General features: G+C 39.3%; 2 protein-coding genes across 3 annotated transcripts in view; both read right to left on the bottom strand.

The window, feature by feature from the left end:
- Positions 1-23,079, bottom strand: part of LOC135714316 (uncharacterized protein DDB_G0284459-like) — a 316,729-nt gene that overhangs the window by 114,730 nt on the left and 178,920 nt on the right. The window lies entirely within an intron of this gene.
- The window catches only part of LOC135714337 (transcription factor SPT20 homolog), a 13,512-nt gene continuing 6,557 nt past the window's right edge, over positions 16,125-23,079 (bottom strand). The window contains exons 7-8 of one of the 2 annotated variants that reach the window (XM_065237675.1): positions 21,523-22,012; positions 16,125-16,302 (exon numbers count right to left, since the gene is read on the bottom strand). In XM_065237675.1, the coding sequence (XP_065093747.1) occupies positions 16,214-16,302; positions 21,523-22,012 (579 nt within the window). In that variant the 3' untranslated portion in view covers positions 16,125-16,213. Of the gene's footprint in view, positions 16,303-16,665; positions 17,916-21,522; positions 22,013-23,079 lie in introns of those variants that run through there. The other variant, XM_065237674.1, reaches the window with a different exon arrangement.

Raw genomic sequence — 23,079 nt, forward strand, 5'->3', positions numbered from 1 at the left:
TTAAGTCGATGTTGAATTCAAATTAAAAACAAACTGAAGTTGATAAGTCTAACAAAAAAATATATAACAAAAACCCGATTAAAACCACTATCCGTCCCCACAATAATAGATTACACTGTACAATCTACCCACAAGTGATAGTACGCGCAAACCCATGATAATCCAAACGTATACACAGCATCGCTGTTTAAGGTGGCAATGATGTCTAATAAACGCTGAATAATCAAAAATTTGTTCGAATAAGCTCTATTACAACTCATGTAACTCGAATAAAAGTTTCTCCAAACACCTTATACAGCACCAAGTAGTTCAATGTTGTGGTTGAATAGATTCTCCAGATTTGTGTAAGCAAAGGCTACAAACTAATATTTGATATTTACGGAACAGGTAAAAATTAACGACGTCGGTAATCATTTCTAAGTGTGCAGTGCATTGAACACGTTAAAAATAGGTGAACAATACCCTATACTTGGTTTTCTCTTTTTCTTTTCTGTTTGCTTGCTGTAGCAGTTCAAAGCTGGCTTTCGAGTTGGTCTTGTGATTTCGTGCAATTTTGTTTCGTGTCGTTGAGGACTCTGTTCCGCTAATCAACTCAAATTATATTTTAGAAAAGTCATCTACGATGGACTCTATTCAGCTAGGTAATTGAGAACATATTTATTTAAACCAAGCATGCATGAGTTATTAACGGTATTGTAAATAAATAGCAAAAAATGCAAAAATAAACAAATTAGTTTTGTCTTCGGGTGCATTCGTGCGATGTGAATCAGTAGAAGATGATGCAAGCTGTCTTTTCTAACACCCAACCGGGGGATGTAACATTTGCTTACAATTATGTGGGATTCATCATCAGAGGATGTTAGTGGAGACCGCATGAACCGAGGATGCGATATACCGAGCTGCGGTCCAATGCAAGAAAATGGAGAGAGAAAAATGTGGAGTGTATTAGTGAGTTAAATTAATCATGCCGAAAAACAAGTGCCTACTGAGGGGGCTCGAACCACGAACAAGGCGATTATCGGACCTGTGCTTTCTCCCCTGCTCTCTCCATGCTTCGGAACAAGGATAGGTTAAAAGTGAACAAGAAGGCTCATTTCCTCGCATACTCGACTTTGTTAGCTTTTCTGCTGGAAAGAATTGAGGCAAGTGTGTGCGTTGTTCTACCATGTTATACATAACAATCAAGTCAACTTCTTGCTTGTGTAAGTGAAAGCATACACAGAACACGGAATAAAAAAGATTAAAAATGATTGCATCGTCTGCAAGGTCAATTTCTAACATTCGCTGCGATGTTGATGAACATAGGATGATAGGAAACGGAACTAACATTCACTGTAATAAATTTTTGGTTTGTGTGTAGATTACATGATGCCACTGTTTTTTTTATATATATGCTGCTATTTAAAAAAGAATATATTACAACCTTTGAGAAAAAAAAAATTCAAAATTATGGAAGTAAACAAATAGCACAAGAAAACCAGGTATAGTTCTATCCCTCAGCTCGCTCCCCTTGAAACCACTTTCTACGAACTCGTAAATGGTAAGTGAATTCTTCGATCTACCATATTTACATAAATATCACCTCAATACATATTTCGTGGGAACCGGAGCAACCCACCTTCAAAGCTGCAGGCCAACTCGAGCTTTCAATACTAAATACGTTGGTAGCACATACTCCCATCTTTTTACTCCGTTTCCCACCATCATCAATTTGTTGCATAACAAGCTGACATGGCGTAATTCCGGTAAGCGATAAAACCTTTCAATGCTGTCAACCGTGTGTTCCATTTTTTTTTTTTCACCTGCTCACCAACCTTATCCCGTGTCCTTGTGGAAGAGCCAGATGCACCAGCCCTTCTTGCAGTCAAAAAACATAATACAGAACGAAACAACACATCTTCCGCTATGTGGCCTCTCTCGGGTGGGTCCGTTGTACCATGGTTCTGCTCGTTGGCGCTGCGAGGATCATAGCAGAAGTAGATTTCCTACCATCAGGATGACGCGGATGGTGGGAAAATGGCAAAAAGGTGTCCCTTTGAATGGCATATCTAGCGAGATGGCAAGGACTAACCACGGACCGGTTTGTCATTCCCTAGAACCGGCTATTTGTGCTGAATTTTTGCCGTTAGTTTCCGATAATGTTGCTCCAATCGTTTGGAAACGTTTATTTTTTTCAGCAACCATCCGGCAGCAAATTTGGTGCGATGCAGCCCTAATTGAATCGTCAGACCGAACGTGAATGCAGATAAAGGGACGGTATCGTTGGTGGGAAGCTCGATTCTCAACATCATGTCTAATTTAAACCGGTACGGCCGCTCTACCCAGACCCCGGAACCCGCCACTCATCTCTGTCGGGACGACCACTCTTCTGAACACTTCAAAAATATTGCCACGAAGCTCATTTCGCGCCCAATTGTCCTCCAGTGTCCGGGACTCAACTTCAAGCTAAAGGTTATGTAACCCCAGACTTTCAAAGAGGTGAAAATGTCAACCTCTTCAAACTGACATGGGTTCTTCGTCCATTCAACCTGCTCAACAGCTCTCACCACACGAAGTACGAAAGAAGTAACTCTATTATCCGTACTGCAAACATACACACACACCATCCAACGTTGCTGTCATCAACTTCCTGAAACGTGGCAATACCGACGAATGTCACCGTTGCTGATGGCCGCAGTTCGGTGGTGGAGGTTCTTCATTCAAGTCAGCACCCATCTGCCACATCAACGGAGTGTTTACTATTCATAGGAAAATGAGAAAACATTAATAGGTTTCCGGTTCAACGGACTGGCACTGCTGCTGTGTCAAATGCAAATGTTCATTCGCATCCTGAACAGACAGTTTCTCACCAGGACAAAGTTTGGTTCATTGACTGACTTTTGCCACCCTCGACCCTTGACATACCCATCTAGGTTCTGTTTTTTTTTTGCCTCGTGCCAAGTCTCGGAAAGAATGGCTGTGGGAAACTGGTGAAACTTTATCCCACGAAACACGATAGGCTTGTGTCCCCGAGACGGACGATAATGGCAACGCGTAGAAGATGGTGGATGATTTTAATAGAAAACAGCACTTTTCAAGTGTGAAATGGTGTAATAAAGGAAAAGTTTTCTGCTTTGCAAACCAATCGAAAGCTGGCGGACCACTTGATTTTTGTTTTTATTCTGATGGCACTTTAGTCGAGTTTGATTGTTTGGAAGGATTTTGATTTGAAATTTGAATGAAGAAGCGAATGGATTCGAAAAAAAACATCCTTTCCAAGTGGGTGTGAATTTATCATGCAACATGTAAATTTATTTATTTATTTAACCACCATCTTTGACATTTTAGCCATACAGACTGTTTAAAGTGACTTAATCCTATTCTTGAAAAGTGGTCTACTTATATTAAAATCAAAAACATCACACACATCATTAAACAGTCTGCAACATCTATCGAGAGGATTGTTATAACCGTAAGCAGTACGATGTCCGGGAGTCCACAGAAAGTAATAGTTGCGGAGACGGCGAGCTGGAGTGTGGAAATTGATGTTCCCGAGCAAACAACTGCAGTCAATATGATTACTAATCATGTCAAATATGAACATCCTCTGGAGAAAGACTCGGCGATTTGTTAGTGTTTGCAGTCCAATAAGGGCACATCTATGCTCGTACGGAGGTAAGCTATCTGGATTTGTCCATGGCAGACGTCGTAATGCAAACTTTATAAACTGTTTCTGGATTCTCTCGAAGCGCAGTAGGTCCTAGGTGACTACCTTGTGGAACCCCCGATGGTATATGGAATACCTCGGATCTGGAATCACGTACCTTAACGAAAGCCTTCCTGGATGATAAGTATGATTTCAACCAACAAACTATCCACGGTGGAAGACCAAGGCGGTTTAGCTTCATAATGGCTAGGTCGTGAGGGACTTTGTCAAAAGCCTTAGAGAAGTCGATGTAAACGGAGCCCACTTGCCGATGCTTCTCGATGCTACTTATAAGAGTGTTCCGGTATCTCTCAAGTTCTGTTTCCATTTCGGCTTGAACCACTGGTGAACACCTATACAACGGCTGTCGTCTGGGTTTGGCTCCTTCCTTTAACACTATTACGTGTTCTAACAACGATGTCCTTCCTAAACGATGTTCAGTAGTGTATGGGAAAGTTTCCATAGTCCTGATTAACTCTTTACGTTCCTCTACCGTCAGTTCGTGTTCGGTCTCGATCGTATCGGGAGTTATTCTGGAAGCCTCCGGAAGCTCCAATGCGAGGATATCCAAAGTTAATGTAATGCTTCAATAGGGAAACACGAGAACTCAATAGTCTCGACCGACTGTCCTTCATCTATGATCATTGTCGCAACCTGCTCAAACCCGTTTTCACCCAAAACCATTGGTTTTATACCAACAACTTTCCAAAAGTTATAACCTAATATCAAGCTCCTGGATATCTGAGGAACTACTAGAGTGGGTATAATTTTAGTAACTCTTCTGAATACTATGGGTAAGGGGACATACCCTAAGCAATCGTGCACTGTCTTGTCTGCTGTAACAATCCGGAACGGGCTCTGATGCATTTTCAGGCCGTGTTTTTCAGCAATGTCAGATATATTAGTTACGCTGACACTTGCACCAGAGTCGAAAATTTTAACTTTTACATGTGGACAACTTTCTGTATGAATCTTGACCTCACATATTTGACGAAATGGGTCAATAAAAGGTTCAGAGTGGGGAACATCTTTAGTATTTGGAGTGATATTGTTCCCAGCTTCACACCCCAAATCTAGTTTCCCGAACGCTGGGTTGATTGTTGTGGATCTCTGATATGATTGGGACATGAGACCGTAGTTTTGCCTGGATTTCCGCAAGCATAGCAAAAAAACCTCTTTGGTTCCTGGCAGTTTCTCCAAAGGTGGCCATTTTTGCTGCAATTCCAGCATAAAGGTATAGTTCTTCCTTTGGCATTCTCCTGGTTAACTCTTGGTCGCTGTTCTCGCCTTCCTTTGTTCGCGTATTTCTGTCGAATTTTTTCCTAGTTTCGTACACTTCCTCTGATTCCGAACATGATGAGTACGATCCCTCTGTTTCTGCCGTCACTTCTATATTATGTACTGCATTGGTAGGCCTGATTGGACCTTCCCTTTGCTGTTTGAGAGTTGGATCGTTAGCGTCTATCCGCTAAGCATAGTATTCCAACATGCCAAGGTCTCTCACATTTCTACAAGCCAATCTTGACCTAAAATTAGGACGCTTATTATCCCAGATAATCTCAAATAGCCTTCCCGGATCCAATGGATTGGAAAGCAGTTTGTTTAGGCGCTCGACCTCCATTTTAAAAGTTAAGAACGTTCCACTACGTTGCTGCTTCCTTTCATATATCTTCTGTCGATTACCTTGGTCCCTTTACATGTATCTAATACGTTCCTCAATATCTTCCCAGTTGGCGAATTCTTCCGAATAGCATAAATACCAATCGTAAGCTTCGCCTCTCAGAATGGTATGAATACGTTGAAGTAAGATATCTTCTGCCTACGGACTTTATGAAGAAAGTCTTCTAACGATCGTTGACGCGAATCACCACTAAATTATAGATGCCATTTCTCCATACGCCTGTCTGCTGTTATTATTTCTGTTTCACTAACAGTGTGGCTCCGGTTATTTCATCGTTCATGATTGTTCCTGTGATTTCGTCCACCTCTACCATTCATGCGATCCTGTTCCCTTTCCCTGCTCATAGACCTTCTTTCTGAGTTTCCTCGACTTTTGCCTTTGTTGCTACTCTCGCATTTCTGCGAATTCCTGCTCTAATTTATAAATTTGGTTTATCAGGAACTCATAATCTTTTGTATTCCGTGTCTGTTGTGATCCACCCTGTTCCTTGGAAATTGCACCTGTACCATTGAGATTATTTGTGTCTTGTAACACTTCTCCACCTACCGCTCCCTCTTCTTGTCCATTCTGTTCGTTAGCGCTAGGGTTGTTACGGTCAAATTTTAACAAAAATCCTTTAATTTCTCTTGTCAAATCTTCTCGCATCATCACATATGTAGAATCCACTGCCACACAACGCTCTACCCTCATCAAATAATGTTTCAATCTTGAAATACTCCTCTTGTCCCGACCTTTGTCTAATCTTCTAGAAAGCATGTCAATTTTGTTTGCAATATAGTTGGTCCATCGTGTAAGTACATAAGTAAGTCCTATTTCCTTTAGCATCTTCGTGGAATAAATTTCTAAGTTATCGATATTTATCATTAAGTTCATCTTTTGTGCTTTCTTTTTTTCCACAAATAATTAGTTCCTAATCCACTTCTTCACTGGTTAAATGATCTACTCTAGGAAACCTGGTAACCATGTTGAATATTTTCCGTTAAATTTCACGGTACTTTAAAAAAAATGATAGTGTAGTACACTGCACGAACAATCCCCAATTCACAACAAAAACGAATATTTTCTCTTAAACAGTTCAATCTACATGCAATACTACAGACCTGCAGTTGGGCGCCAAATGTAGCCGGCATAAAGTTGGCTAGCCGAAATCGGTCTACTAGAGTGTTCCGTGGATTGGTTTTTAAACAAATGGCTTAAGCGCCACCTCCATAGAGGACCACTTGTCGTTTCGGATGCCCGGTAAACTCAAAACCCCAGGGCGAGTTCAGTCTAATGCAAAAAAAAAAACACTAAATCCAACCGAATGAAAACTAACCAGAAACCGTCTTTCTACCGGAGTGAATGCACTGGACGACCTGTTCTCATCACAGGTCAAGCTCTTCCCCAAACACAAAATCTACACGCTTCAGGACAAAAATGGTGGACTGAGATTCCCAAGCAGTCCGACTTGGAGTAGAACCAAACAACGAAAACTACAACAACGAACGAAACGTGAGAAACTTCTTCAGACCAGTGCACTCATTGAACGGAAAATTCTAACCTAAAAATCAACACAATTATTTAGCAGAATTAAAAAACATTTATTTAGAAAAAAAAAACTAATAGAACGAAAATTTTATTACCTAAACATTTTTATTCGGGAACCCTTCTCTTCTTCTCTTTACTTTCTCTAATTCCCTACCTAACTGTGCGGATTTCTAAATGGCTATTTATAACTGGCCCAAAAAACGATCTTATCAAAAGGCGATCTCCGATTACCTTCCGATTCGATCAGAGATACTATCTCTTTTCCTCCCAAGCATCCCACATCTGCCTAGCTCATTCCAATCTTTAACTTAAAGTGTTTTTCTTATTATTAAATTTCCAACGACAAGTAATCCTACTGGGAGATTATACTCAATCCCACGGATCAAATTTCATGCCAGCGAGCGGATGAACAAAATAATGGGTGAAGTTTCATGCAGGGATAATTTACTCTTGATATGAGTTCACCAGTTGCATACAAGTAAATTGGGATAGTGCCCGTCGTTTCGAATAGTAACAGTGAACATTTGTAGCATTTGAACTTCATGCTATATTAATTTAATATCTAATTAGAATACCGCTACAAAGTCATCAAGTTAGAGACTGTCGAGCGCTTTTTCATGAATCCATGCTGAAACTCTGAGATTATGGGTTGAACAGCTGGATACAACTTCTCATGCAGAAGACTTTCGAGAACTTTGGCCAAGCAGTTCAGGATCGAGATAGGTCGGTAATTTTCCACTTTGTGCATGTTACCGGACTTGAAGATTGGTGTAATTGAGGCGAGCTTCCAGGCATCCGAAAAAAAACGCCATCCTTAAGCGATCGATTGAAAATAGACATAACGAGAGTGGCCAACGATGCTGCGCAGTTCTTGACGAAATACGGTGGAATACGGTCCGGGCCTGGACATTTCGATGGACCGACTGAGCAAAAGGCTTTGAGAATAGCGTCTTGACTGAAGATGAGCTGCTGCAGGTGAATGTCGTATCTTGGTAGCTGCTCAATGTATTGCTGCGGTGGAGGAATTTGATCGGGTTCGAAAACACTTCGGAAAAAGTCAGCGAAAAGGTCAGCAGAAGCGGTGTCGGTGGTGGAGCTTCTACTACCGTAGGTTACGTCCACGGGAAACCCCTCTGGAGGTTGTCGACGTACTCACGAAAGCAAGCTTCCTGCAAACTATTATACTCTGCTTCTACTAGCTCGTATACTTGTTTGCTGCGGCCGGGAACGAAAGTAACGTTTTCGAGCTTTACGCCGACGGTTACGCAAATTACGCAAATGCGGATTCCACCAAGGTTGTTGGAATTGCAAACAAGATTTTCATGCCTTCACCGGAACAGTATCTTGGATTACTTTATAGATGTTGTCGTAGAATACGGAGACTGCGGCATCAATGGTGGGTTGGTCAAGTATTTGTACCCAATCCAAGGCGGCATCCTCGTGTTAACAACATCGAAATCACACTCGAACTCGAGTCAACTTTTAGAACCAACGGCTTGTGGTGACAATCAACTTTGATAATTGCAAAGGGTGGTTCAAACAGCTAGTAAATGTAGGGTAAATGTCGGCTTCGGCACCCATTGACTGTTTTCGGCAACCAAAATTGGAACGTTTATTTCACTGTATTTTCCCATCAAAACACTTTGTTGCATGTATCCACACGATTACAGCTTCAATATGATCGCAATTTAAGACTGAGCAATCCTGCTTTGCCATATTTTTCTTGAAATGAAATATACGCACTCCGAAATGTGGCTGTTTTCAAGATGCCGAGAATAGAACAGCTGGTGAACCCACAGTTCAAATGGAAAAGTTGCCGAAGGAAAACAGGCTGCCGACAATAGCCACACTCACCTGCGAGGTTTGGAGCGTTGTAAAAACGATTTCAAGCAGTTTTGGACAGTTTTGCCGATTGGAATGGATAGAGAAGCTAGTAGTAGATAAATTCAAACAAACAAACACGTCATATTTGTGCGTGACGCGGAGAAAATGCCAATAGAAGCGCGGACGCTGCTTGGAATCATGCAGACTACTCTACTTATTCCTAGTTCTATTTTTAAAAAACATTCTTAGAAATAGTAAAATCGTAATGAACACCAACGTCGTTGAAGGCTTTCAAGCAGGAATTTAGTGGATTGTTCTGACCATAGACGGTTCTATGTGCCGGTACAGCAATGAGAGGAGATCTCCTTAGTTGCCGCGTTGGTACATAGAGAGGAATTTCCAGGAGCAATTGAGGACAATCGATGTTTCCGCCAAGTAGGTCGAAAATGAATAGTTGCTGAATCATTTTACGCCTTTCATTTTACGTTTCTAAGCTTATCAATGCACAACGAGCGGTGTAGTCAGGTAGGTGCATGGGATCACTCCATGGCAGATATCGTAGTGTGAATCTGATGAACAGTCTCTGTATTCGTTCAACTTTTAAAACGAGTGAGGTATGGAACGGAGCCCAGATGGGAGCTGCATATTCTAGGAGGCTCCTTACTAGAGTACAGTACAGCGTCTTCTGGGCGTAGATATCCGTGAACTGCCAAGTGTACCGCCGGATGAAACCGAGAACAGCATATGCCTTCGAAGTAACCATCGCTACGTGATTGTTAAACCTCAACTTTGAGTCAATCGTAGCCCCTAGATCAATAATTGATGACACTCGTTCCAATAGTACAGATTCCAGTGTGTACTGGTGAGTGATAGGGGCGCAGCGACGAGAAAATGAAATTATTTTGCATTTTTTTATATTGACTTTCATTCCGTTTTCACTGCACCATAGCAACAAATTATCAATATCACGCTGAAGTACAATACAGTCAAGGATGGATACGATGATTCTGTAGATTTTCAAGTCATCGGCAAACATCTGCTTGAATGATGAGATACGTGGACACAAATCATTTACAAACAATACGAAAATTAATGGTCCCAGCACACTGCCCTGTGCTACACCGGAAGTGATTGAAAACGATTCCGAACGAGTAGAGTTTAACGACACGTGTCAAACGCTTTTGAAAAATCAATGTAGACCGAGTCAACCTGATTGCAAAGTTCGACCTCGCGGAACAGTGTGTTGGTATAGCACATCAGATTCGCGGATGTAGAACGATGTTGAACAAACCCATGTTTTTTTTTTTTTTTAACTCTTTATTTGTTCCAAATTCAAAATAAATTACATTTCATTTTAACCTAGGTGCTCCAGTTACTGCAGTAATGTACCAGCCTTAATTGTTATGATATATATCTAAGTGTTTTTACATTGTTCATGTCTTGGCAATTCAGTATTTTAAACAGGTTTTTTAACCTGCATGTCAGTATAACAATTGATATCTTAAAACTAAAAACTAAAACTAAATCTTATCTAAGTATAAAGGGAATTAATCGTTGCAATTGAGGATTGCAACGATTTTTGCCTGAAATTATTAATTATTTTGTTGGACATTTGTTCTAAAGTCTCAACATTCGAAATTCTATGTACCTCGGTAGTACTGTACCAGGGAGGCAACTTCAAAATCATTTTTAGAATTTTGTTCTGAATCCTTTGAAGTGCTTTTTTCCTGGTAGTGCAGCAACTAGACCATATTGGCACAGCGTAAAGCATGGCCGGTCTAAAAACTTGTTTAAATATTAGAAGTTTATTCGTCAGGCAAAGTTTGGATTTCCTGTTTATAAGAGGATACAAACATTTTATATATTTGTTACATTTGGCTTGAATGCCCTCAATGTGATCTTTAAAAGTTAATTTTTGGTCAAGTATTAATCCAAGATATTTCACTTGGTTTGACCAGGAAATTGGAACTCCGTTCATAGTGACTATGTGACTACTACTAGGTTTCAAAAACGAAGCTCTAGGCTTATGTGGAAATATTATAAGTTGAGTTTTGGAAGCGTTGGGAGAAATCTTTCATTTTTGTAAATAAGAAGAGAAAATATCTAAACTTTTCTGCAGTCTGCTGCAAATAACACGAAGACTTCTTCCTTTAGCGGAAATGCCTGTGTCATCAGCGAACAAAGATTTGTGGCAACCCTGAGGCAAATCAGGGAGGTCCGAAGTGAAAATGTTATACAATATAGGCCCAAGAATGCTACCCTGAGGAACTCCTGCCCTAACAGGTAGTCGATTAGATTTGGAATTTTGATAATTTACTTGAAGAGTTCTGTCAGTTAAATAATTTTGAACTAATTTCATAATATAAAGTGGGAAATTAAACTTTTTCAATTTAGCAATCAAACCTTCATGCCAAACACTGTCGAATGCTTTTTCTATGTCTAGAAGAGCAACTCCAGTTGAGTGGCCTTCAGATTTGTTTGAACGAATTAAATTGTTAACTCTTAAGAGTTGATGAGTAGTTGAATGCCCATGGCGAAATCCAAACTGCTCATCTGCAAAAATTGAGTTCGTATTGATGTGAAGCATCATTCTATTCAAAATTATCTTTTCAAAAAGTTTACTTATTGAAGAAAGCAAACTTATTGGACGGTAGCTAGAAGCTTCAGCTGGATTTTTATCCGGCTTCAAAATTGGAACAACTTTTGCATTTTTCCATTTATCAGGAAAGTATGCCAAATGGAAACATCTGTTAAATAATTTTACCAAGAAAGACAAGGTACTCTCTGGGAGTTTTTTTATGAGGATATAGAAAATTCCATCATAAACCCATGTTGATACTCCGATATTAAAGGCTGAACAACACTGTAAAGTGCTCCGTGCACTAGGGTTTCGAAAGCCTTGCTAATGCAGCATAGAAGCGAACTACCACGATAATTGTCAACGTGGCTACGGCTACCGAATTTGAGTATTGGTACGATAGCAGCAGTTCTCCATAAGCTGGGGAACGTCCTCTCGGACAGCGAACGGTTGAATATACAGCAAATCGGTAAAGCCAGCGAGCGAGCGCAGTATTTCACGAAATTCGAAGGAATTCCGTCAAATCCGGGGCTTTTTGATGCATTAAGATTGGTCAAAACTGTATGGACATCATCTGGCATATTCATGTCGATCGTTGACGCTGTAAGCGGGGAGGCGAGCTTGCCTTGCACCATAAACACCTTGAAAAAACGTAGCGAAGAAATTTGCGATCTCTTCCGGCGATGTTGCGGTTACGCCGTCTAGAACAACTGTGTTGGGTAGGCGATTGCACATCCTTTGTGACTTCACGAATTTCCAGAAATTCGATGGGTTTTGTTTCAGGTTTGACTGTGTTCGTTGAACATGTTCTTCGTAGCTAGCGGCAAGTAGTTCGTTGTATTGAGTTTCAATTGAACGAAGAGTATTTCGGTTGTCCTCGGATTTAGAGATGAAACCCCGTTTGCGGGTCTTGCGGAGTTTGTTGCGGAGGCTACGCAGCTCTGTGTTCCACCAGGATTTCCACGCAGAGTAGCCGGAGAAAGGTCTACGAAGAGGAACACATTCGTGGAAAATTGCGTGCAGTTTTCCGTAGAACTGGTTTGTAATGACGTCAACTGAATCACCGTTCAGAACCAGGGACCAATTAACTGCTGTAAGTATGTGATCTAGGGCGGTTAGGTCACAGTTTTTAAGATCAAATACTGCTGGGGCATCATGACGATCGAGGTTCAGAATGAATGGCCTGTGATGGATGTCAACATTAAGCAGTGGAACCGCTGGTTCAAGGAGATCAAAACCGTCTGGATTGGTAGTGAATGCCAAATCAAGCAGCTTTCCATTTGTGTTTACAAATGGGTTAACCTGAATTAGACCATTAGCAAGCATTTCTTCGGTAAGAGCCATTTCCTGCTCCGTCGATGAGTTTGAAGGTAGATACCCGTTCATGTCCTCGTCGAAATTCCAGAGTAAATGAGATTATAATCACCCAGCACAATGATGATATCATCGCTCAAGGAAGTCTCTGTAGTTAATATTCCGTACGGCATGTAACTTGTAGAGCTCAGGACCTGACAAAGGGCGAACGTAGATTCCGGAGATGAACAGTGAGCGGTTCTCCAAACTAATTCGGACAATGACCTGCTTGAACTGGTCACAGTTTTCCAACGAAACCAAGGAGCAAGGGTGCACAGATTTGACTGCTATGAGTGTACCACCTCCCGTGGATAATTGACTGGAGGGATTCATTGCGATCACAGCGGAATATTTGGTAGTCCGTCGAAATTTCACAGTCGGATATGTCCGGTCGAAGCCAGGTTTCTGTTAAGACCACTGTATCGTAACCACTGCTCGTCAGTCTCAAACGAAGTTCTTGGATCTTCGTACGTAAACCCCTAACATTTTGATAGTAGATAGAGAAAACTGAATCCGAGAGGCTCTCCATCTCACTATCATTAACTCGTACCGAAGCAATCTTGGGTGCATTCATGGAGCGGTCCTGCGTTCGTCTCTGCGGGTTCGGCTCGGTCAATGTAGGGATATCAGTACGTTCCAAAGTTTGGTTAACACCACTGGAGCAGTGTTTCTGGAACTATTGTTGATGGCGACCCACTTTGAGAAATTCAATAGTCAATATGACTCGAATCGCACTTTGAAAGCGTCATAACTTTTGACGGTTACCATTTATCGCTCTCAAATTTTGGGACTTTTACCTTACCCGAATACCTTAAACGTATTTTTTTTTTTTGTGGAGTCAAAAACGTTCGGTCAAAACGGAGCAATTGAGTTTTCCATAAATGAAGAAAACTCAATTGCTCCGTTTTGACCGAACGTTTCTGACTCCACAAAAAATTACGTTTAAGATATTCGGGTCAAATTAAGGATTGGCCGAAATTGACTACTCAGAATTATAGCGGCTATATTTATAGTCTGACGTATAGAATTTCAAGCTCTCACAAAGCGGAACCAATTCAATGTATTGTAGACAAACAGTTGAAAAGTCCACTTTGATAGTTCATTCCTCGCCAACCAAACGCTAATTGACAGCATCATCGGATATGAGAAACTTTCTCCAACTCGACGATGGTGTCGGTCTGCGTAGGCAGCCTTGAATCACGAAGGGTTTCCGAAGTTTGTCTGCAAAAGCTGATGTGCTCTTTTCTGTTGTTGGTCGTGTTATGATCGATTGGTTCCGTTATTTGACATCTCAATTAATCATTTTGTCAAGCTTCTGCATAAATTTACCATCAGATGTCACTGCTGTTATTGGCAGTGAAATCTATCGGAAACTATACATAATCTGTTTTCCGTTAATTGTGCAATGGGGGACAGTGCAGTGCAAAACATATCTAGTGCCTCTATATATGCATTTAGAGTAACATCCGAAGTCCCTCCTTTTTTGCACATTCTGCACACAAAATAGCTCACCCCTCACAGAAATTCCCGCCCTGAAGAGAAGGCTGCCGCAGTAGGTCAACACTTCGTCAGCTCTCATAATCTCGGACAAAATATCGTCAGCCCTCACGAAACTGAGGTTGCTGAAAACGAAACCAACCTCCATCAAATTCCCAATATTTTTTCCGAGGAATCCGAGATTACGGCTGACGAACTGTTGGCCAATATCGACAGCATCCTGAATCTGGTACTCAAACACTTGATTTCCAGATTCTACAACCATCTGGCACTGATTTTTAATGGCAAAAGGTTTTTGCGACCATTGAAAAACTACATCATTCCCTAAAACAAATAAAAGTGCTCCATAAGGAATAAAGTCATTCACCATTAAAATTTACAACATTCTCCACAAGTAATCGAAAATGCTCCATGGGTAGTTCAAATTGAACCGGTAGAACAAGAAGTTTTATGACTTCAAGTGAAACATTGTACAAGTAAATAATCCCATCAAACACCATAAAAATATAAGAATGTTCCATAAATTGTAGAAACCGTTTCCATATTTTGTAAACTGGCGATCCACAATTATATCGATTTTGTTTATTTTAAAACTAAAATTGCACCATAAAGTGTATGATGTTAACATTGAAGAAATCTAGCAGTTTCCATACATTAATCAGATCTCGCCATAAAGAAACGAAAATGCTCCATAAACTTAATCAAATCCTGAACCATAAAGAAGGCAAAGTTTACATTTGGCAGATGTATCATCAACTGGCAGCACTGAAAGGATTTGCATGGAATGAATTTGTATACTTAAAAAGTGAAAGTAATGAAGCTTATCCTTACAAAATGCTCCATAATGAATAAGCAATTAGCAACACATTTAGTGGAAATCGCTCCATAATTATTGCTAAGTTGATCCATAACAATACATATATGTTATTTTTCGACATTTAAAGACCCCTCGTCAGTAGAAGCCCATAATGGAACATTATTGCTTTATTAAGAGGCCTTTTCCATGATTTATGGAGCAGGATTTCAGGGAAAACGCAACAAGAAGTAGTAGTAGAATTATGAAGCTATGCCTGTATATGTCTGGTCACCTTATAATTTAATAATGCATTGTACCATAGAGAATGTATCTTGTTCCATAATTACCTTTTCATAGTATACTTAAAAATTAGGAATTGCCCCATAAGAAAATTATTCAACAGAACTCTCCTTGCTGTATACCGATTTCATATACCGTACTGCACCGAATACCTGACGGTTCATTAATCCATACATTTCATTACAGTTTAATATGTATGTAATATGTATGGATTGTTTGCATCTTATTATCTATCAACGGAATCAGCACCTACCACCCCAGTTTTGGCCCCTCTATTCGAATAATTCAACATATCTGGAATATGTTACTATGAAAAGTGCCGGAACTGGTACATTTACGCAATTTTTCAACGCATTCTTCGGGAATTTAATAGGCAGTTCAATACTTACCACGTACTTAGTGGGTGACGGAGACAATATTCTCAGTCGTAATCCACAAAATAAAAGTATATCATCTGTGACTGATCAACCCTAACAAAATACGCGAGTGGAGCTAAACACGAACACAAAAAGTGGGTGGAATTTGAGAAAAAATGATGGATCGTTTGGTATTGAAACGGCTTAATTCTTAATTAGGGCGTACATTTTAAACAAACACGTCAATTGCGGATTTCTTGTGAATTAATACTCTTCGACAGACAGAGGAATGATTCATCTACAATTTGGTTTTGAGTTTAAGCTTCAATTCACGAGAAATCGACGATTGATCTGTTGGTTTACAAAAGTATGTACGGTCTTATCACGAATCCATCTTTAGTTTAGTGACTTTAGTTTTTCTTAGTTTCTTGCCTTCAAAAGTCTCTCCCAAATGCTTAAACAATTACTGTAACAACAAGTATAGGTTTACTTTATTAAAAACATTTTTTTTATTCCCTCACATCAAGTCCTACTTTGGATATAATTAAAACAATATTATTAGTGTAAATTTTGGCGACGCAAAGTTAATATTTTCAAAAATTTGATTTGAAATGATTTAAAAAAAAAACAACAACAATGACGAGCAGTCTTGTAGCATACTTCCGGTCCACCGCTTGTCCCTCAGATGGTGGCGAAAGTAGGTAGCTGTAACAAAAGTTAAATTAGTAAAAACATACAGAGAAATAAAGACTTCTGAATGTCCAAGTGCTAGTGCAAACAAAAAAATGCTCTTATTAGAAGTGCACCAACGCTCGGCCTTTCAGAGATCTTTATTGAAACATACCCAAGTAACCAACAAGCCCGTTAATCGCCCTTTTTGCTATACGACTGCTATAAAGTTCGGAAACCCTATATTTACCTTATATTGCAAAAAGGGTGATTATCGGATAGTTAGCGGGCTTGGTGGTTACTTGGGTATTCTATCATTTACGAGTTGCTGTAAAGTTGTGTCCGGGCGTTCCAGTAGAATTGGAAGAAATAGTCCTTCGGAGCAAATGGAGTGAGCTGTCAGTCAACAATCAGTGCCTTGGAGACTATCTTCGGACGTCCTACCGGTTTCTTTCGACCCATAGCAGTAGTGTTCGACTCTGCACCCAGGACGTGTTTTCCGCGATTCACAGCGACTGCCAGGACATGGCAACAAAAGTTTTTCTTTAGAAAATGATAGCAAGTACAGTTCCATGAGTTCCACTCATAGCTGCTTACGTCGACTCTATGTAAACTCCCGAAATCTTCCACAAACTGATCGAAAGTGCGGTATTCTGGATTTTCGAACGATTGGATGTCATGTAAGGAAACTTCTGCTTTTTGCCTTCCTGGTAGATAAACATATTGTTTTCCTTCCATCGGAGCCTGGCAGGTTCTCATTTTTTTCCGCATTTTGAGCCAGTCAAATGCTTTCCTCTCATTAGTGATGCTGATGAAGTTTCTTTCCTGGGCAATGTCTCTCAGCGGATCTCCGTACTCATAAATAATCTTTAAAATAATGGCTTTGAATGAACAGAACGGTTCCTTTTGCCGGTTCATGTGATTGTACTTCAACGATTTGTTTAACGCTTCCAGAGCGTTATTGGTAGCTGGTGCACCTGGCTTGGCCGCTTCGTACCACCGGCAAAAGTTGTTGTCGTAAGTGTATTTGTTCATAAAGTTGATGAAGTTGGGGAACTGTTCATATTTTTGCAGAAACAACTTTATCCCAGTGGTGAAATGTTTTATTGTGGCGGAAACTTGAAGCAAGCCAATGTCGCGTTTTATCTTAGCATGTACTTCATCCGGAATCTCATTGTACTTTTTCAAATGTTTTATAACATTTTGCATGAAGTGGAAGTAGCAGTTTATAATTGTTGGGTCGTCGAATACGATACGCGCCCCATTTTTCATTGCAAGCTCTCCATCACTCAAGAAAGTCTCTACTACAACTTTAATGCCCAATCTTGAGCATGCGCCAGTAATCGTTCGAAAAGCAAACTCATAATCAGTTTGCTCTTGCTTAGCTATGATTCCGAATGCTACTGGGTGTGCATGCCGCATATTGTCTATGACAACGACAACAAGCAAAGGATAGCCTTCTAAAGTGACTTTGAAGGTGCAATCGGCTGCCACAATGTTGAATTTTGCGAGGAGTGATAGCAGACGCTTGGATGAAAAAATAACACGGAATGATTTGTTTTCGTGATCAATATCTTTCCCGATCACGAACCCATCTCGTTCGTCATTCGGAACCGCAGATTTTGACGCTGCCCACTCTTCCAGTTCTCCTGTAGGAATCAGACGACAGGCAAATTGAAAATAAAAATAGTGTGAACAGTAAAGAAAAACTAGCATCGAACAAAATAGTTCAAGGATGAAACAGGAAAAATACAGACCCATTCTGCGAGTCATGTCTCTCTGTCACTAGTGAGGCGACTCTTCATTTAATTTACTCGGAGTTATCTCACACGCCGTGACGTTTGTCTCATCACTAGTGACACTAGTGACACGACTCGCAGAATAGGCCTGATTATAAAGCGAACAAAATACAGGAAATGGTACAACAATCTTGAATTCATTTATGAACCCGCTACTGTCCATTTTCTATTCTGCATCTTGCGCAGAAAATCAAAAGGCCAAACTTCAAAAGGAAGAGAAACATAAGGCCGAACTTTAAAAAGGGAGAATTTTGAAAGGCAAGCATTTTATGTTATTTTAAGGTGAAAGTTGATAGAATCCAGAAACAAAACTATTTTGGTTATTTTGCCTTACCACTTCAAAGTTTTGATGGCATGAATATCTCAGAAACTAAAGATTTCATGTGCGAAATTATTTATTTTATGTACTGCAGTATACATCAGAGTGACAAGCGAGTTTTCATTTCAAAACTTTTGGTTTATTCCCGGTTTTTCTGGCCATTCGAAAATTTCCCGGTTTTAAAGATCATGTTTTTAGAAAATAATCAATTTTTTATACCTAATAAATTTGAAGGTGATTTGTTGTACCATGCTTTTTGCATTACACTTCGATATTTTACAAACCATAATTTTAATATAGTTTAAAGATGCTAATTTCAAATAACAGACTTAAGTGGCAATTTTTATACGATAGATGAGGAGGAGATGAAAGTATAGAATTGATAGTTCCGTTTATAGGACGGCAGTGTGAAAATTGCATATAGAGAGTAGACAGCGAGCTAGACAACTTTTAAGGAAGGTACAAATCGGTTTTATCATCTCTCTTTACCAATCTCCCTCTTTGGAGAGGAATGGTGAGGGGTGTCCAACTCACTACTTGTTGTTGCTACGCAGGAGCAAGTAATGTCTGAAATTTACAGATCTGTAAAACCATTAAATCTTGAGATATGTGTTTTTGAAATTTCGTAGAGTGTGATATGAAAAGAACTCTACAAGGAAATACGTTTGCTTGTATCAATGATTGAGCGAGAAATCGTTTTTGGCTTGAATTCATATCAGCTTACTGTTAAAGCTAGGAAACAAATGATTGATTCGCTCTACTAAGCTACTACTGATACAAATAAATATACAAAAAACACGACTTAACAATTAATCACGGTATGCTTTGCATTCTTTTTTAGCTTTATTTTATCCATCTTGCAGTAAATTTTTAGTTGTAGTAGGAGAAAAGGCTCTAAAGTTGACCCATGGATTTAAGATTGGGCCCATTGCTAAAAATCTTCTATTTTTCAATTTTATCTAGATCTACGGTGGATCCAAATATCCGATGGATATTATTGGTCGCTAATGAAAATTTGGCTACAAGTGAATTTATATATGGGCCCAAGTTAGAGGCACTTAAGCCGACATTAGAGCCATTTCCCCTATGAACGAAATAATTAGTTTTGACTTGATTATAAAAATAAACAATGACATACGTTTTGTTATGTGAAATTTAGAACCCATTTAAATCATAGAAACAAGATTATTTTCCTGGTAGATTAATCAAATTCCCAACTTTTTTCTCGTGAAAATCAAACCTCGACTTTTTCCCGATTGTCCCTTGTTCATTGATATATTTGATGTTTGCTGCTCGATGTGACGAAAAAGAGCGCTTATGTCGAAGTAGTGTTCTACCTTATTTATAAAACATATCTGTAGACATTGTGTTCTAAAACGTTTGCATGCGGTCTTTTTAGTGCAGATGTAACATGACATATTGTGTAACATTAAACAAAAAAAAAAAAAATATAAAAATACAATGAAGTGTATTGATAATTTCTCGAGCAATTTGTTGGGCAAGTACAAACTATCACAATACTGTTGAAGTGTTTTGATGTAAGCGATTATGATCCTATTAGCAGATGCGATTGTCCTAATAAATGCTATTGCTTCCGTGCCCCACCAGCCAGATAACTGACCTTAGCTAACTACACATCATTGTGGTAACACTCTTCGGCAGGAGGAACTTTGCCATTAGCGCGAAATATGAGCATTTTTAGTCCACTAATGCTAGTGCCAAATGTGGGTGACGAATCATTCAGGTGAACTTACAGCAAGCATATTTAGATATCGCCTGCGTATAATCTATCACTACTTCAAAAAAGCTCCGAGCAGTTTTATGAACAGATGCACTTAAAAATAACCAACTATAGAGCTCCATAAAAAAACAGTAGTATATTGTTCTATTATCTATTATTGTTGAGATGCCTGTTGTTTGTCAGCATTTTCTAAATTCCTGTTTTGATTTTCCAAATCTTTTCCTGCTTTTTTATATCGTCCTGCAATTTGGCAATGCTATGATATGGTTAACCTCGACAATTTGTAATATCTGTATAGGAAATGCATAAATGCATAAGTAAAATATTAAGTCAGCTGTACAATATACTGTCAACTCTTTCTTAGTCGATCTCACCCTAAGTCGATTTCCAGTCTACTTCAACCACATTTCCATACAAATTTCCAAAATTCACATCAATAACTCGATATAGTATATAGGGGGTCTCATAGCCTAGTCAGTAAAGGCACGGTATTACCAAGCCGGAGGCGGCGGGTTCGATTCCCAGTCCGGTCGAGGGAATCTTCCGGGTTGGAAATTTTCTCGACTTCCTTGGGCATAGAGTATCATTGTGCTTGCCACACAATACACAAATTCATGCATTGGTATTGGCATCGAAAGCTCTGAAATAATAACTGTGGAAGTGCATTTAGAACACTAAGTTGAGAGCACGCAATAAGCTAATATGCGCTAAGCAATAAGCTTGAAATGCGAACAAGAAGAAGAAGAATTAGTTCAACTTGGTAAATATTGCATTAAACGATTACAAGGTTGAGGTGACTTTACAATTATATAGAGTATATGTACCAGTCACGACTAACACCCGTATAGTCATGACTGATACATCATAGTCCTACCGTAAAGACAGTCTTCTGTACCTTGGTCATAGTCCTGTTTTACAATTGATTATGAATTTCCACCGCCATCAAATCTGACAGATGAATAAAGCAATTTTGCTGCAAAGTAAAATTAGTGATTTTCTCTTCAAAAGTTACTTCTATCAACGAGAAAATGCCTATTCTGCGTTCCTTGTAGTAATAGAGATATTATGCAGAATTAATGTATCGAACAAAGTGCACCATTATCTATATATTTAATTAGAAACGAGTTAAACAAAAGACATTCTTAAGTCTATAAGTCATACGGTCCAAGGCAGTTCCCCCGGTGGCGAGTGCTGTCAAAAGCGATACAAAACATCTAGTTTTCCCAAGAAAAACGCAGCAATATTTTTTTAATTAATGATCATTGAACGACATCATCGCAACTAAGAGTTAGTCAGTATAAATGCATGATATTTATTTTTTCCTGCCATTTCTCACGGAACAAAAATCAAATGAAAAAAAAAATCAAATAAAAAAGGCATAGAAAAACATGACTCACCAATTGAAAATACGCCATTTCCAAACAGCTTCTGTCTTGTTGATTTCACGGCATAGTTCAGCTGATTCTTGGAGACTGTACTGTTCACCACTCTGACGTGCTTCTTGATATCCTTGGATGGTATTCCAGATTTTAATAAACCTTCGATCAAGTCTGACTGTTGCTCATTAAGCTTCGTGCGGGCCAAATGCTCGGGTGGGGCTGTTGCGCAAGTGTGTTTTCCTCTGATACTGATGGTAGCAGGAACGTCAGAGTTTGGAATGAAAACAAGTAGTTTTCGTTCACACTGTGGCCGGGAGCGAAACTTAATCCGTCGACAGTCGTAATAACGCATAGTTCCTTTAATAGGGAAATTTTCAGATTTGAACCGGAATCCAAACTCGATCTGCAATACGGTAGACTTGATCTCGGCTACCGGTACGATGCTATGGACCCGCCATCCATCAAACGAATCACGAACTTCTTCATCACCAGGAGATGCCTGATTGGGCTGCAGATAGAAAGTTGTGCAACATACGAAATATAAGTGGTTCGACAATATAGTAACAAAAAAAAAATCAACAAAGCTTATTGTGGCAACACTTGCTAGAGCGTTTCACTTCGGCGTTGCCTCAATACTTTATCCTTTTTTGGTTTTATATACTAGCCCGAAAATAGTAGTTTAAGTAGATTTTTCCTGCTTAAAAACATAAGCAGTTCTTTACGGTTGTGAATGAAGTTATGGCTTAGGATTTAAAAATGCAAGAACTTTTAAATCTTTTTGAATTTTTGTATTGGAATGTTTGATGAGGTATCAGAATATCAGACATTTCAGAATTTGTATGAGTGTCCTACGAAGTTAAGAATACTGAGCTGAAAATCAAACTAATTTCTAACAATTCGGGCATGTGTAACATTCGGTAGTTCATCTCTTTATTCGGGCTAGTGCCGCTCGGGCAAATGATAATAATTGTATTCGAAAAACAAAACAAAAAATTGATTTTGCTACCATATCGTAAATTTTCAACAGATTTTGATAAAACATGTTTCATTTGATCACAAATCTCTTCTAGTTTTTATGTGTGTAAAGATTGCTTCTATTTTGAAACATTTAACAATGTCGTGGGGTAAGTACCGAAAAACAGGATCGATTATTGAAACATGTTTTATCAACCTCTGTTGAGAATTGACGAAATAATAGCTAAATCAATTTTATGTTTACCGTTAAGGAATTCATCGATCATCACCATTTGATAATAACGGACATGAAAACTGCTATTGATTTTTGGATAATTTATTTCATATTGAGAAGAATTATTGAAGATTTTTTGCTGTACATTCTTATTTAAATTTCACCATGATAGCTTGATGGAAATGTCCTTAACACTCCTCTAACCAAGCCTGCTTTCCGAAAAAGGTGGAACGGATCACTTGCAATGTTCTAAAAATAATAGCTCAGCCATTTACTGACGGATTTTAAGAGTTCTGGTACCGTTGAAAACTACAAACTTTAAACCCCGCCGGTACCCGCCGAATTTTTGAAATTTGTCAATACATGGCTGAGCTATGATTTTTCAA

This window comes from Ochlerotatus camptorhynchus, unplaced genomic scaffold, assembly GCF_037179485.1.
Source record: "Ochlerotatus camptorhynchus isolate MF236.1 unplaced genomic scaffold, CSIRO-AGI_Acam_v1.1 ptg000639l, whole genome shotgun sequence".
Taxonomy (NCBI): Eukaryota; Metazoa; Arthropoda; class Insecta; order Diptera; family Culicidae; genus Ochlerotatus; species Ochlerotatus camptorhynchus.